General features: G+C 44.9%; 1 protein-coding gene across 1 annotated transcript; it reads right to left on the bottom strand.

Moving 5' to 3' along the window:
* Positions 1-227: 227 nt before the first annotated feature.
* On the bottom strand, positions 228-16439 carry LOC147726443 (uncharacterized). Its single transcript, XM_086963466.1, has 2 exons — positions 15199-16439; positions 228-330 (listed from the first exon to the last, which is right to left on the bottom strand). The coding sequence occupies exons 1-2, from the start codon at positions 16437-16439 to the stop codon at positions 228-230; spliced, it is 1344 nt and encodes a 447-aa protein (XP_086819592.1).
* Between the last annotated feature and the right edge of the window lie 442 nt (positions 16440-16881).

Raw genomic sequence — 16881 nt, 5'->3', positions numbered from 1 at the left:
TCCAGCAAAGACTCAAGCTTTTGTCACACTGTTATTGATATAATTGATATACTGTTAGCGTGTGCAGGGGACTGTTGTTCTATTTTACCAGGTGATATCCACATGTTGGGGAGGAGGATGGCTCTCCCTACCCTTATGCATCGCAATCCTTACTCAGTACTGGAGTTTACTTACCTGCGTATTGCCCAGGAGCGCCAATACCCTATAGAACCACCTACCAAGCAGTTTCATGTTTCATGTGTAAGATCGCTGTAGGCTCGAGCAGAAAGACAGCCTGCAGCAGCTTTGAGGAGCTGGCTCGGGGACTCAATGGGGTCGCACTGTGGCCTCCTTTAAGTAGATTAGTCAGGAGCACTGGCAGAGTCAACAGAAGCACAGTTAAGAGGGCAAAAGGAGGCAAACGCTGGGAGGAATGATGGTTATGAGAGCAGGGTGTGGAAAAACAGTTGTGTAAATAACTGCCAGACTGGTGTAGGTTCGAACAGAAAGCTCGGACTGCAGCAGCGGTGGGGAGCTGGTCCGAGGACCTGCTCAATGGCATTGCTCTGCGGCCTCCATTAAGTAGTTTCCTGAGAGGGGGAAAGTGGGGGGTGCTGGGCGGGGTCAACAGAAAGTGGGAGGGAAAGCGGTGCTGAAGGTGCCAAAAAATTAGCTGGGAAAGCCTGGGAACAATGCGTTTACAGGAAACAGTTGAGAGGAGGCAAAAGTCGGATCAAGAGTAGCTGAAAGGAGGCAAAAGTCGGCTAAAAAGCACAGTTAATTGGGCGAAAGTCAGAGAAAAAGCACAGTTAAGAGGAGGCAAAAGTCGGCTAAAAAGCACAATTAGGCGGAGGCAAAATTCTGAAAAAAGCATAATTAAGAGAAGGCAACAGTGGGATAAAAAGCATAGTTAAGGCGTTAAAAGGAGGCAAAACTTGGATAAAAAGCACAGCTTAGGAGTAACAAAAGTCAGATGAAAAGCACAATTAATGGGGCAAATAGAAACAAAAATTGAAATAAGAAGCACAGTTAAGGGGACAAAAGAACGAAAAACTCATAAAAAGCACAGTTAAGGGGGCAAAATGAGGCAAGCATTGGATAAAAAAGTGTAGTTGAGCAGCGGCAAAAGTAAAATAAAAAGCACAGTTAATGGGAAAAAGGAAGCAAACGTTGTATAAAAAAGCACAGCTAAGGGTCAAATGGATGTAAGTGTCAGGGGTAACAAAGGTTAGGAGAGCAGGGTGTGGAAAAACAATGGTGGAAAAAACCAGCAGAACACTGTAGCTTCGAGAGGAGAGCTCGACCTGTTGCAGTGTTGGAGAGCTGGCCTGAGGGCTTGCTCAATTGGTCATGCTGCAGCCTCCATTAGTTAGGTTCCTGGTAGGCGCAAGATGCACTGGGTGGGGTCAACATAGGCAGAAAACAAGAGGGAGAGTGGCACTGAAGGCACCAGAAAATGAGGAGAGAGCGTGGGGAAATGTGGCTTATGGGAAACAGTTGAGACAAAGGAGTCTAAAATAAGATCAGTTAAGTGGCGGCAAACGTTGGATAAAAAGCACAGAGAAGTGGGCAAAAGTCGACTAAAAAGTACAGTTAAAGTAAGGCAAAAGGCCGATAAAAAGCATCGTTAAGAGTAAGCAAAAGTCAGATAAAAAGCACAGACAAGGAAATAGAAGGAGGCAAAAGTCGGACAAAAAAATCACAGTTAAGGGGGCAAAAGTCAGATAAACAAGCATTTGTACTGCAATAGGTCTTGCAATTACGAGAATTTGAGCTATTGGCATTGTAAATTTAGTTATGTGTTTAAAAAACCTGGAATAATAAAAGTCATTGTCATTTGCAATGCCAATAGGTCAAAGTTTGGAAAATGCAAGACCTATTGCATTACAAAGAGCACGGTGTCCCTGAAGTGGACGCCGCCTCAGCATTAAAGTCCTATAAAAAAGCTGAAAGAAAGCGTGGTGCCCCTGAAGCGGGCGCCACACTCAGCGTGTGCTGTGTGGGGGCAGCCACTTTTAAAGAGAAAGCACGCATAGCGCTCCATATGAGAAGCGGCCGCCATTGTCCCATGAGTGCTGGGTGGGAGCGCTGCAAGTTCAAGAAGCAGCTGCTATTGTCCCCATTATTCATTAAACAAAATAGGGCTCACCAACTTAAAAAGCAGACTGTGTAACAAGACAAAGTAAATGGTCCAGTCATTATTGGAGGTTACAAATGCAGACAATGCATTACCAAGGAGGGACTGCTAAGCCTATACACAAATAAAAAGCAACGATTTAACAAAGACAGTAACAGGAGCCAATTAAAAAGATGGGCGGGAAATGGGCAGAGCTTGTATGCCATACCTCAATACAGCATACCTTGCAGCAGCGCATGCGCTGCCCAGGCTCAACCTAAAAACCACAGTTAAAAGGAGGCAAAAGTCAGATAAAAAGCACAGTTAAGAGGAGGCAAAAGTCAGATAAAAAGCACAGTTAAGAGGAGGCAAAAGTCAGATAAAAAGCTCAGTAAAGGGGGAGAAAGGAGACAAAAGTCGGATATAAGAGCTCAAGTGAGAGGAGGCAAAAGTTGGATAAAAGGTACAGTTAAGCGGCAAAAGGAGTAAAGAGAAATAAAAAGCACTGCTACAGGGGCAAAAGGAGGCAAAAGTTGAATAAAGAAGCTCAGTTAAGAGGAGGCAAGTGTTGGATAAAAAGCACAGATAAAAGGGAAAAAGGAGGAAACAGTTTGATAAAAAAGCCCCGTTAAAGGGGCAAAAAGAAGCAAACGTCAGGGTAGCGAGGGTTGAGAGAGCAGGGTGTGGAAAAACAACGGTGTAAAAAACTGGCAAAACGGTGTAGGCTTGAGGAAAGAGCTTCTTTAACTATTTACTTTTCATAGTTGTATTTTGAGTTTATTTTTTTTGTGTGTTAACTTGATGGTTTCAAAAAACTAAACAAAAAGGGTGTTCACTTGTTAAACTGCCTTACTGACTCAAAGGCGTGTCACAGTTATTAGAGCCCTGCCAGTGTTAACCGGGCCATTCTTGGGAGGGGTATGTGCATTAAGGGTTTATAAAGTGCACAATCCCCCAGCAGCCAATACGACGGAAAGATGCTGGTGCATTTTATAGTGCCCTGCACTCTGCCTGAGCAGAGTGAGAGATTGGTCGGGGAGGGACCGGTACACGGAACAAGTGAAGGGTGCAGGGTCAGAGGACGAGTACATCGATTGACTCTTCACTGTGCGCTGTGGTTTGGGTTAGTACATGGCGGGGTGCACCAGCCTGAAATGATTTGCAATACCATGTATCCTGCCAAGAGCATAATATACCTAACCCTGCTGTTAGTCCCATGGCAGCAGCCAGGGTCAGAGGTCAACACCAATATAAAGTTGGGGAGCTCGAGACTACACATGGTTGGCAACCTGCAGAGACTAGAGGTAGGCAGACTGCAAGGGATGAGAGGAGACAGACTGCAGGAGGATGTATGATGAAAGAGACAGATGAGGTAGGCGTAAAATCAGTATTGGTAACTCCGGGCCTTGGGAATCTCTTTAATGACCCAACTACGATCATCCCACAGCATAAGACAATTGTTAAAAAAGCGTTCCTTGAGCTCAGAGCCGAACAAAGAGCAGAGCAAGAAATGGCTAAAATTACGGTGGGTGCATATAACCTCGTAAAGACAACAGAAGGAATGGAACCCTATTTATACATAACATAATGCACAGGAAAGGTTTTTTATGACCCGTTTTAGGCTCAATTTTTTACCTTATTTATTGGGCTCGCCACTAGGGTATTTACCCACAATTGAGCAGAGGGGAACCTGCGGCTGCGACAATAGGTCTCCGCAGGATTCCCTTCACTTTGTATTAATATATTCGTTTTATTCAGAACCTAGACGTAGGTTTTTGGTGGATATTTTAAAAAGAGCAAATATCAAATGTGCAAAAGAGGCCCTGATATTTTTACAACAAGCTCCGGACCAATTAACATTGTGCTGTATGATTAATTTTATTAAAGTAGCTGTACGACTAAGAGTAACTAGAGGTGGGGGGGACGATGTTGATGAGAACTCAGTGATTGGTTTTAGTGGATCATAATGTTTACTTATTTTATCAGGATTTTGTTGCTGTATTTTGTTGCCGTATACACATTGAGTTTCATGTCAACTTGATTGTTTGTTTTTAAAGGGATGAATTTAAATGTAATGATTCTTTGTAACTTTTATGGTGATTTTTAATAATCGAATAAAGAATTTAAAGAAAGAAAAGACTCTTCACTGTGCGCTGTGGTTTGGGTTAGTACATGGCGGGGTGCACGAGCGTGAAATGATTTGCAATACCATGTATCCTGCCAAGAGCATAATATACCTAACCCTGCTGTTAGTCCCATGGCAGCAGCCAGGGTCAGAGGTCAACACCAATATAAAGTTGGGGAGCTCGAGACTACACATGGTTGGCAACCTGCAGAGACTAGAGGTAGGCAGACTGCAAGGGATGAGAGGAGACAGACTGCAGAAGGATGTATGATGAAAGAGAGAGATGAGGTAGGCTGCTGGGGGATACGGGCTAAGGGACAAACAACAGAAGATACAGAAAGCAGGCTGCAGGAACTCAGGACAAGACTGCAAGAGCTGCAGGAGACAGGCTGCAGGAGGCAGAGTAGGCAGACTGTAGGACATGGGCGGGGACAGGTTGCATGAGCTTGGGGCAGTGGAGCTTAGATGCCAGCCAGCAGAAGCTGGAGACATAGGTTGCAGGATCGGGAGGAGGCACGCCACAGGTAATAGAAAATGATGCTGCAGGAGCTGGGTGCAAGGGTAGACAATAGGATCCGAGCTGTACAATCTTGAAGCTGAGTTGCAGGGAGCAGGCTACAGGACCTGGGTGGAGTCTGAATACAAAGGTAAGCTGCAGGAGGGTGGTGAGGCACTCTGCAGGAACTCTAGGAGGAAGACCTCATGAGCTGGTGAGTTCAGACTGCATAACAGAGAGAAGGCAAATGTGTTGATGGAGAATAAAGGCTGCAGGAGGCTTTTGTCAGTAGGGGAAGGACCTGGGAGGGCAACCTCCTTGATCCAATCTGTAAGAACAGGAGAAGCAAAGAAAGTGGAGCAGCTGAGTTTTATTTGTACAAAGAATGGGGCTAAAGTTTGAGCTAAGGGTGTGTGAGTTAGTCTAAGGTATATTTTAAAGGTTTTAAGTAACCACACAATAAATAAACAAATACTAGTCAAAGGTACAGGTTTTGGTAAAGGTTAGGAATAGGGATGAGGCTGATATTTTGTTCAGTTGATTGTGGTTGTGTCAAGGATGAGGTTAAAGTGGAGGTGAAGCTTTGGGATATAGCTGGTGTCAGTGTACGTTTGGCTTAGGTTTAGGAATATTCTACACCTGTCTTTGAAGTCAAATAGTACGGTCTGTGTCACTGCAAAACCATGGAAACCAAAGAACCCTATACCCACAGAAAAAAAGAAATTTGCAACTTTCAGATGCCCTTTTTCAGTACAGTTGGATTCTATGCGCACCAATAGGAGCACGCCTCTGGAATCCACACCCACCCATGCACAGGCACACAGACTAGGGAACGTGTGAACCCTGCTAAGTGCAGTAATGTATGCGCCTTGCAGAGTTGTCAGCCGCACCAGATTGGAGCTTCCAAACCAAGCATGGCCAACTGCAACTTTCAGCCTTTCAAGGTTGAAAATGGGATTTGCCTGTCTGTTACGTGATAGCAGTGCTGTCCCAAGTTTTGATAACAGGCAGGCTCTCCTTAACCCCTTCACTGCGGCGGCTATTCCGCCGCAGTGCTAAGGGGGCGGGGGGCCACGCGGCGGGCGCATGCTGGTGACGGAACCGCTCCGTCACCAGTCGCGGTTGCGCTTTGCTCATGACGGAGCGGTTCCGTCACGGCCCCGCCCGCTCAATGGAACGAACAGCGAGGCAAAAATCTGCGCCGCGCAGGCGTTCCAAGCGGGCCGTGATGGAACCACTCAGTCATCAGCACAGCGCGACCGCGGCTGATGACGGAGTTGTTCCGTCATCAGCAGGGGAGGGGTTAATGATTGTTGTGCATTGTATGAATACACTATTATTACGAATTATTAACAATCCTGTAAATTCATAGCTGCTGTTAATGGTGCACATCTATGCACTGGCACCTGCTGGTGCATTTCCATTAATATGACTTCAAAGCCGTCATTCATCATGCACATCAAACTATCACTCTAAGCTGCCCCTGCAAATGGATTTTATTTAAATGACTGATCACCCCCATGCCGATAAGCATGTTTTGTTTAAGAGCTGTCCCTACTTCTTGATAGAGAACTCTCTAAAAGCAAAACACTCTTCGCAGCGCCATTCCCATCTGGGCCTCCCTGCAGTATTCCTCCAGTTTGGCGTACATTGATTTTTTCTGACCCTGTACCTGCACTCTTTGAGTCTCATTTGCTAAATTTTTATGCACAGCAGGCCTTTCTTCTGCGCTGCCATGCGTCTGAAGAAAAGGGCAGGAATGCGCTGTATCTTCAAGATACAGCACATTCCTGTCCTCCCATGTGCTGGTGCACAATGGGCTGCCATGCGCCAACGCAAGCACCCTTGTGCCATTGTGCAAGGTTGTATGTGTTGTAGGGGAGAGTGTTTTTGTGCAGGAAGGGACATCTTCCTGCACAAAAACAATCACAAGAGGTGTTTTCCTCTTTCTGTATGTGCTGAAAAATGCAGCACACATAGAAAAAGGAAAAACAAGGAGATAGAAACATATTTCTCCTCGTTGCGCCTCCCTTACACCTCCCCTGGGAAGGCGTAGAAATCTGACGCATTGCCATGTTTACAAAAGCTTGTAAATCTGGAAATATGTAAGGTCCCATGGATATTGAGTGGGAACACCTACAGAAGCACCCATGGAATGCCCCTGGTAAGGTGGGATTTTTGATCTCTTATCAGATCACTATAGATCTAGATCCCAACTCAGGTCGACTGAACCTTTGTCACCTGTCATAGAGTAAAAAGCAATCCACTACTAGGTTAATCAGTTTAAGACTTTACACAACTCTGAAGATCCACTTACTACGAATAAGTTTAAAAGTTTTATTATAAAGCCAAAGATAACTGGAGATACAAACATCTCAGTATAAGGTTCAAAAGATACACTGGCACTAATACAAACATGAATTCTCTAAATGATCTTAGGCGACAAAAGAATATCACCAAAACGAATTCAAAGATCAACAAGTTTGCAAGAATAGTCACAAGTTGTAACCTGTTCGACATTTACAAAAGGAAGAAAAATCCAAATTAGACTGTCCCTACACTAGACTAAGTGACATCCCTACTTAGCAAGATCTTAACCTAAAAAAGGTGTCAGCCGTGGTGACTTCCAAAGAAGGTCACTCACTTTCCCTTAGCCTTTGTTGTAAATCTGTGCACCGCAGTTATGCTCTGTCTGCCTACCCATCCGCTCTCTTAGGTTCCTCAGGCCATCTGCTCTAACTCCACCCAGGGGTGCTGTCCCTAATACAAAATCACAATTTCAATTGAAACGCCCCTCAGAGACGCCCCTCAGAGACGCACCTCACGTACACCCCTCACGTGGTGTCGGTTCTGGCTTTTTCCATGCTGATACTCCTCTGGGCTCCTTGTTAGTGTTGACCTTGCTTCTCAGGCTCTTCTCCGGCAAGACGGTACCCCCCAGGAAAATCCTGAACCCTCCTCCAGGCCTATGCCTGTCTCCCAGAACAGAGCTCTATTCATCACTCTCTTGATTGGAACCCCCTCGCACCTGTAAACAGACACCCATGAAGTGGGCCCCAAATTCCGGCCTCCAACTTATCTCCTAAGTCGTAAACCTTCGAGCATGGTTCACAATTTATGCTTAACACGACCTGATTTTAACGAGCACATGCAGATCTAAAGAAACGGCCTTATCTCTTTAGACCTGCTAGAATTACATGAAACGAGCCTGTGCACTCTATGAACCTTTATTTCTCAGCTTAAACAGTATTCTAACTTATTACACACACTGGTTATAAGGAACACTTCTATAAAACATATAATTTCAATTCTATGATCAATAATACTTTGAATTATGACAACAGTAATCCATATCATGTGAAATTGTAAAGACACATATTCTTTCTTCAGTAAACGACCATGAGGCCTACCCATTTCTACGTTTAACAGCATTACATTCTCTTCTGCAATGGCCACATAACATGGAGTTTAATATCATTCTAACGACTCTAAACACTCCTACATTAGCTTTTCACTCTGATATATGCACTCTATATTAATTAAACACTCTTATATGTATGCACTCTATAAATTCGACACTCTTATGTGTTCCTTTAACTAAACTGGTGCAACGTGCTTGTAAATATGGTGCACCTCTACATTTTACTTGGTTTGCGCTCTCTTAGTTCCCCCCTTTGATGACCTTTAGAGGTCATCACCATCACAACACTATTCCTGAGAGTATGAATTGAATCAAACAGAACTCGTTGCAGTGCTCCCTCGCTTCATCATCTCTAGAGCCCTCAGACTCCTGTACTGGTTATCCTGCATCGCAGCTAACCTCTGCTCCTGCTCTCTCATGGATCTTTGCAACCTATTCGATCTGTACCATTGATACAGCCGCACCAACCCCCACAATGTGATTACACAAATCACTATTATGATGATAGATTTCAGTATGTACCAAATGAAACTCTTCCCTAGATTGGCGAACCAACCTCCAACTTTACCCATTCCATGACACACTTTTTCCCACACATTCACCTGTGTCAAGTCCTCAATCTCATGATGAATTTCAGTGATGTTCTGTATATATTTTTCAAGAGGTTTTGAATTGTCTGGAATGTAAGTGCAACATTCCTGGACCTTCAAAGCCTTACAGACTCCGCCCTCTTTGGCTAACAGGACATCTAGAGCAAGTCGGTTCTGAAGAACCATTGCCCTTATCGATTGCATCTCTCCCTCCACCAGCATCAGTGAACTAGCAGTGCTGGCAGACAACCTATCTACAACTGTTGCCAATCTCCTAATCTTGACATCATTCAGTATCAGCCCTAAAAGAGGGAACACAGCACCAAACACGTCTCCAACTACCTCATCAGTGCTTACATCCCTTCTCCCTCTCGCTTGAGTTCTTCCCTCTATGATTTCTAGATCCTTAGCATGGTATATTTTGGGGAAGAGAATTGCTAAATAACATTATCTGTATCAATTATCAGGCAGTTTCACGTATGCATTTCTTCCTCAGACATAATATACATTCGGGATCACCTGCATTCCCTTCAAAAAATCCTTTGTATAGTATTCTAATTGGAAAGCATGTTCACAACTTACTTCTCCCACAAACACATTCTCGTAGTAGGTTTTACCCCTGTATATACATAGCTTCCCTCTTTGCTCTCGATCTAAAGCTATTGGACCATTACTACCCTTCCTTTTGTGTGACTTTTCCTCCTCGGTCCAATCTGTTTTCCATTGGCCTGAAGCCTTTAGGATCTTCTGCCTCCTATATCGATCATCCACCTGCCCTATAAACTTTTTTTCAATTTCTGACACTTTACAAGTCAAATTATTTCTTCGGGCATATGAAGTATCCAGCGTACTCCAAGGAATGAAAAATGTCCTTAATCGATCTTCACTCTTATAGTAGTCCCACTTATTCATATGCTTGTAGGCCGGGACCTCTGGTAAAACAGCGTCAAAATCTGAAAAATAATACTCAAAGCTATCGCGTCCATAAAATATACTAAGCAACAAACTACATGTGATTCCATAAGTCAAAGGAAGATGATGGTACCTAATACCTTCGTCTACAGAGGCTGGCAATTGCATGCAGACGTAACAGTCCTTTGCATCCATAGCATCAATGTATTCATACAGCAATTTAGCATATGCATTTGATTTGAAATTCCCTTGTGATTCATCTACGTGCAACCTACAAGTTTCTGCTGCTAGCAAAGCTTTATCTTTCTCTGTATTGTCCCCCTTTTGACCAGCAGTAGTAGGTTTCGGTGTCGCTGCAACTTTTGCTGCTTTTGTTGCCTTCTCTTCATTTTCATGTCCCACTATATATGATACAGTAACTACTAAAACTATAAGAAAAATTACTCCCACTATAAGAGTGCCTACTATGCATTTTGCCATGCGGTTCGGGTTGCCGGCTTCCATGATCTCAAGACAGTGTAGTTCTATTTTTCTGTTACAACACAAAGTCTCTTTTCTTTGCTCCTTCAACAATGTTTTCTTTGCTTATTCGGTCTTTTCGAACCACACCTGGAAGCTGATAAACCCTTTTGCAAGATCAGTCTTTTGAATTATAGCAACAGACAACCCTAGCCCTTCTCCGTCCACTAAATGGAAAAGTCCCTACATTTCTTCTTCTTCCACTTGGCTCTAGGTTATCTCTCAATCTTGTTTATTTACAAAGTCTTTAGCTGTCTACAATCATGCGTGTTCCAGCTGCTCTAATCACGTATTCTAAAATTTCTAAGAGAAGAATGATCTCCTCGAGTGCTGGTATCGTTGGACCAAAAGTCGGAAATTCTACTCTGTTTAAAACCAGTTCTCTTATTCTACTCAGATATGGGGGATTGGGGACAGTGAGTGTCAGCAACCCTTCGATCTCAAGTCCAGGTACCAACAACACCACTTCCAACGTTATGATTGGGTCAGTACTGGTCACTGTCACTTCCCTCACCCTCCCGGAATTCCGTGCACCAGACATCGGCTGCTAGGTAGGTCCACTCAGGAGTGGCGTATCTTCTGCAGGGCACTCGCACCCTCCTTGATCTTCTTGGACCCTCCTGTTCTTGATTCTGTGCACCTTCGTCTAGATCAGAGTCTTCAGATATAGGAACAAGGGTTCTCCCTGGAGTTGGCTTTGAGCTCAGCCTCTTCTTCCTCTCAGGCCAGCTAGCTTCTCCACGCCTTGTTCTCCTATTTCTTGTCCTCACACTCGGTTCTTGATCGCTTGTGACTTGATCAGTGTCTGAGCCGTATTCACAGCAACTTTCTCCTTCTGTGGCAGGTACAGTTTCACTGTCGTCTTGTCCTTCTGCCGAAATTTCTTCTGAAGCACTCCCAGCTTCCTCCGACACCCCCACAGCTTGACTGATCCCCTCTAGTGGTTCGCCGCCCACAGCTGGATTTTCATCTGTGAGAGGAGCTGTTTCTTCCAGGGGTGCTGGAACTCTTCGAGTATGGGAGGCTTGTATCCAATTTGGCAGCCCTCCACACTTGACAGCAGTATTCGTTGTCAATATTATCTGGTATGGCCCCTTCCAGCGCACGTCTAGGCAGTTCTTCCGGACGTGCTTCTTCACCAGCACCCAGTCACCAGGGCACAGGTCGTGACATAGGTCTCTGGAAGATGGCATTTCAGCAGCCTGCACCTGAAGAGACACAGAATGAATGACATCAGAAAGTCCCTTGCAATAATCCAGGATCAGATCATATGTGATATTCAACAAAGCTGTAGTTGGAACAGATAGAAGTCTCATTGCCCTCCCCATTTGAACCTCGTGTGGGGAGAGACCTGTTCTCCTGTCTGGTGTGCTACGTATACTCATGAGTACCAAGGGCAGGGCATCAGGCCAGCTTAAGGATGTCGATGAACACACTTTGGCCATTCGGGATTTTATCGTCCCGTTTATCTGCTCCACGATTCCCGAAGCCTCTGGTCGATAGCTACAGTGCAACTTCTGATCAATATTTAATGCTGAGCAAAGCATCTTCACAACTTCACTGTTGAAATGTGTCCCTCTGTCTGATTCCAAAGAGGTCGGCACCCCGAAGCGTGGTATTAACTCTCTAAGCAACAACTTTGCTACTGTGAGTGTGTCGCACCTGCGTGTAGGGTATGCCTCGACCCATCTGGAAAATATGCATACAACCACCAGAACATACTTGAGGCGGTTGCATTTTGGCATCTCAATAAAGTCTAATTGCATTCTATTGAAAGGCCCACCAGACCTCCCAATGTGAATCAATGTAACTGGTGTCCTTTTCCCTACGTTCAATTGCTGACATGTTACACACCTCTGACACACTGCTTCTGCGGCTACTCTAAACTTGGGGTTGTACCAAGTCTGCCTAAATACCCGCAGCATGGTATCTCTTCCTAAATGTACTGGACCATGTATCTGTCGTGCCATTGGACTCACTAATTCATTTGGTAATACTGCCCTTCCATCTGCTGAAATCCACAAATCCATTTCACTTTTTACACAACCTGCGGTTTCCCATGCCTTTTTCTCACAATCTGATGCGTTCTCTTGCATGCCTTTTAAGTCATCCCAAGTGTCAACTGTTTCTAGCATCATGTTCAACTCTGTCTTTTCCTGTGTCCCACCCACTTCCACTTCCTTGAAAGAGTATCCTTGCTCCGCGCAATAGCGAGCAACCTCATTGGCATACCTGTTTCCTTGGGACACAAAATCTGTACGTTTGGTGTGTGCTACACATTTAACAATGGCAATTTCTGCCGGGCCTTGTAATGCCTCTAACAATAGTCGCACAAACTCCCCATTTCGAATAGGCGAACCTGAGGAGGTCATGTAACCTCTCTGAGACCACAATTGCCCAAAGTCATGAACTACACCGAAACCATATTGGCTATCTGTGTAAACGGTAACTCGAATTTTGCTACCTGCTAAACAGGCACGTGTCAATGCAATAATTTCAGCTACCTGAGCGGAGTGAACTCCTTCCAGGCAAGCGGCTTCCACAACTCCAGTAATGGTGCAAACAGCATAAGCTGCTCTCAACTGACCAGTATCGTCTCTTACACATGAGCCATCAACAAAGAAAATTTCATCAGGGTCGGTCAACAGCTCATCCACAATATCTGGTCTTGGCTTGGTGCATAGCTCAGTCACATCAAGGCAGTCGTGATCTTCACATTCTTCATCTTCTATATCATTAGGAAGTGGCATCAAAGTAGCAGGATTCAAAACAGAGCACCTCTTAAGGGTCACGTTCTCCGCAGCAAGGATAACTTGCTCGTAGCGCGTGAGCCTATTATTGGTCAAGTGCTGTGTCTTGGTCCTGGTCATTAACAGTTCTACGGAATGAGGTACATACACCACTAATTGATATCCCATCACTATACTTTTGCACCTTTCAATGCTGACACCCGTTGCAGCAACGGATTTGAGACATCCGGGCAACGCTGCGGCTACTGGGTCTAAAGTAGCCGAAAAATATGCAACTGGTCTACGGGCATTTCCATGAATTTGTGCTAGGACTGACAAAGCACAACCTTCTCTTTCGTAACAGTAAAGTAAAAATGGTTTTTCGTAATCAGGCATTCCCAAATCTGGAGCACGACACAAGTCCTCTCTCAGCTGTAGGAACGACATCAAACAATCCTTGTCCCATGGTACCGGATCACTCACCTCCTTGTGCGTCAGTTTTTGTAAGGGTTTTGCTTTCAGGGAAAAGTTAGCTATCCACTGTCGGCAATAACCAACCATTCCTAGGAACATCCTGACCTCTCTTTGTGTCGTAGGCGAATTCATCTTCATGATCGCCTCTATCCTGTCTGGTGACACCTTCCGCTTTCCTTTTTTGATTCGGTGACCCAAGTACTGTACTTCTGTCAGACAGTACTGCAATTTGCTCGGAGACACCTTATGCCCATTTTCAGCTAAATGGTTCAGCAAGGCGATAGTGTCTAACTTGCAAGCTTCTTCTGTTTCGGACGCAACAAGTAGGTCATCTATGTACTGAACTAGAACCGAGTCCTGTGGCAGAACTAGACTTTCAAGATTTTTCTTTATTAGCTGGTTGAAAATCGATGGGCTTTCTGTATACCCCTGTGGGATACGACACCATGTTAAGACGCGATTTTCCAGCTTAAATGCAAAAAGAAACTGGCTCTCCTTATCTAATGGAATTGAAAAGAAGGCCTGGCAAAGATCTATCACTGTGAACCACTCAGCTTGGAATGGTATCTGAAACAATATCACTGATGGATTCGGTACCACTGGACAACATGAAACAACTATGTTATTAACCTTTCGGAGATCCTGTACTATTCTAAATTTTCCGCTAGGTTTCTGCAAACCCATAATCGAGGAGTTGCATGGACTACCCACGATTTCATTCAGTATTCCCTGCTTAATCATGGAGTCGATCACAGGTTTTATTCCTGCAATCGTCTCCGGGGTCAATTTGTATTGTGGCATTCTTGGATATTCAACATTTGGTTTTATCATGATTTTCACTGGTTCTACTCCTTTAATCAATCCTATCTCTTCTCCAGTGAAATCCCATACTTCAGATGACACAGTATCCCTTAAGTCCCAAGGGAGCTCTTCCACCGTCAGGGTAGGATACAGTTCTACGCATACCTTTGAATTTGCAACTTTAAAGGCGGCATCATCGTCGTTAGTCTGTACCTCTACTCCCTGAGGCGTGCAGTATATTGTGCAATTTAGTTTGCACAATAAGTCTCTTCCTAACAGACACACAGGGCTAGAATCACATACTACAAACTGATGCTCATCGCTGTAGTTTCCTATTCTCACTAGCACTGGTTCCGTCAAAGGGTTAGTCATTCTCCTATTTGCGACTCCTACCACTTGAATTGATTCCCCCGATATTGGCAGATCTGGAACCACGGCTGATCTCAAAGTTGATCGAGTAGCTCCGGTATCTACTAAAAATGTCGTAGGGCACCCCGCCACCTCAGCCTCAACAAACGGTCCTCTTTGATCCACCTTAGAACTGCCCCGAGGGTACAGTCCTCCTCTCTACTCAGACGCCGTCCAGTTAGTGGATCAATGTAATAACACTCTTCTCCTCCTACTAAAAGAGGCATTTGTGTCGATAAATCTTTCCCCCTGTCGCAATCTTTGGTGGTTGGGGGAACTGACCACCTTACCCTTTGGTACCGTCACCCCTTGGACTGGAACGGTCTGAACTTCCTCCTCCTCTACTTCCAGTTCTCCGTTTTCAGGGTTATAGGAACACTCGAGTTTCTAATGTCCCACCTGGTGACACTGGTGACACTTTGTCGTCTTTTTCAGTGTAGCAAAGTCTATTCTAGGTCTCGGATTTTCCTTGTTGTCCCTATTCTGACTATTTGATCTCCTTCCCATCGTCCCTGTTCCCTGTTGCTGCTGTCCACCCTTTCCAGCCGACTGCATCTGAACCATCATCAACTTCTCCTTAAGTTTCTTTGCTTTGGAATCTATTTCATCACTGCAATACCTTGCGTACCTCAAAATTTCATTTAATGGCTTGTTTTGCCAGCAAATTAAATGTTGCTGAATCATCAAACAAATAACAGGTCTCAACCCCAAAACGAACTTCGATACAAACTGTCCTATGTCTTTGGGATCCATTACATCTAATCCACTGTATTGTTTGAACGTTTTCAGCAATCGCTCATAAAATTCATGGACGGTCTCTTTGGGTTCCTGTCTAGTTCGATCTATTTTCACCCAATCTATATCTTGCGGTGGCACCTTCTCTTTCAGCCATGTCATCACCCTTTCATATTTTGTCATTACTGTTTCTGACGGTCCATTAGTACGAGCATCTCTTACTGGTTCTGCTGTGGGCCATTCGACACTAACCTTGCATGCTATCCACAAGTCTCCTGGGACCACAATGTCAAATAAAGTGTTCAAATCAATCCACAGTACTTTGGAAATCTTCACAAACCTCTCTACCTGTTTGTACCACTCTACGGGATTTTCTCTTAACTTCGGAAATGAATTGGTAAATGCAGCCAAATCTCCCCTACTCCAAGGCACATGCACATAACTCCCATTCACTATTTCTCGCAAAGGGAATGCCTCCATCCGCAGTGGCCTTCCCTCCGGGGACATCCCAATCGCGCTTCGCCTAACAGTCCCTTTCTTGGACCACCTTTCTTCCCATTTATCCAGATCTCTCCATGTTCTTATTCCTGTGATCAGTTCCCTTATGTGTGTTTTTAATCCAGTTGTCCTCCTCTCATCTAGGTCCTGATCTGAATATTGCAACCTATGGTTACCCTGTAATGCCTTTGTTCTCGACAAGTCTACCATATACTTGTCTGCCAGTTCAGACAATTTCTCGTGAGTTGCTCTTGCCTTTCGAGTAATATCCTTAGCTATAAACAGCAGCTCATCTTGTTCGTACATGCCAATCCTTTCTAAAGGCAACGCACCATCTATTATCTCGTCCAAGTCAGATTTTAGACTGGTCACATCGAGCCTTTTTGCCTTTATCACAGCTTTCAGTATGCTGTCTCTAGAAAGCCCATTTACGTCTCTCCCATCACAGCTCTGAGTCCTGCGTCTGGGCTCAGGCGTGTTATGGGGAGTCCTCCCATGCTCCCATCTCTCCAGGTCCCATGCAGTTCCATCCTCTCTTGGTGTGTGGTGAAACACTGCTCTATTCTCCATAGTCCCACTCTGCCCATTCTGCTTGGTTTCTCTAGGTGCATGGTAAGACACTCCATTATTCCCCATGCTTTCGCAATTTCCCTGCTGTCCATGATCGCTCGACGCATGGCAAGGGCCTTCGCGGCTCCCCATGTTCCCGCGATCCCGCTACTGCCCATGATCGCTTGACGCATGGTGAAACACACCATGGCTCCCCATGTTCCAGCGATTCCAATGCTGTACGTTATCGCCAGGTGCATGGTGGGTGCACTTAAAGCTATCCCTGTACTCTTGCGTCCTTCAGTCTCCCTCACTGTGAATTAGATGGGACATCCCTCCACACCCTGTACTTCTACCTTCTCCTTCCTGCTTACTTCCACCGTGGATATGACGGGTAGCTCCTCTATTCTCCTGACTCTTCCCGTCCCACTCCTGACCGCTTTCGCTAGCCCCGCAGAGAGAAAATGACCCATTGCCTCGACTTCCCCAATCAGCTTCCGCTCTTGACCTGTTACTCTGTTTTTCTATG

The sequence above is a fragment of the Lissotriton vulgaris genome, chromosome 3_1, assembly GCF_964263255.1.
Source record: "Lissotriton vulgaris chromosome 3_1, aLisVul1.2, whole genome shotgun sequence".
Classification (NCBI taxonomy): Eukaryota; Metazoa; Chordata; class Amphibia; order Caudata; family Salamandridae; genus Lissotriton; species Lissotriton vulgaris.
This window is presented reverse-complemented; position numbering and strand designations above follow the sequence as displayed.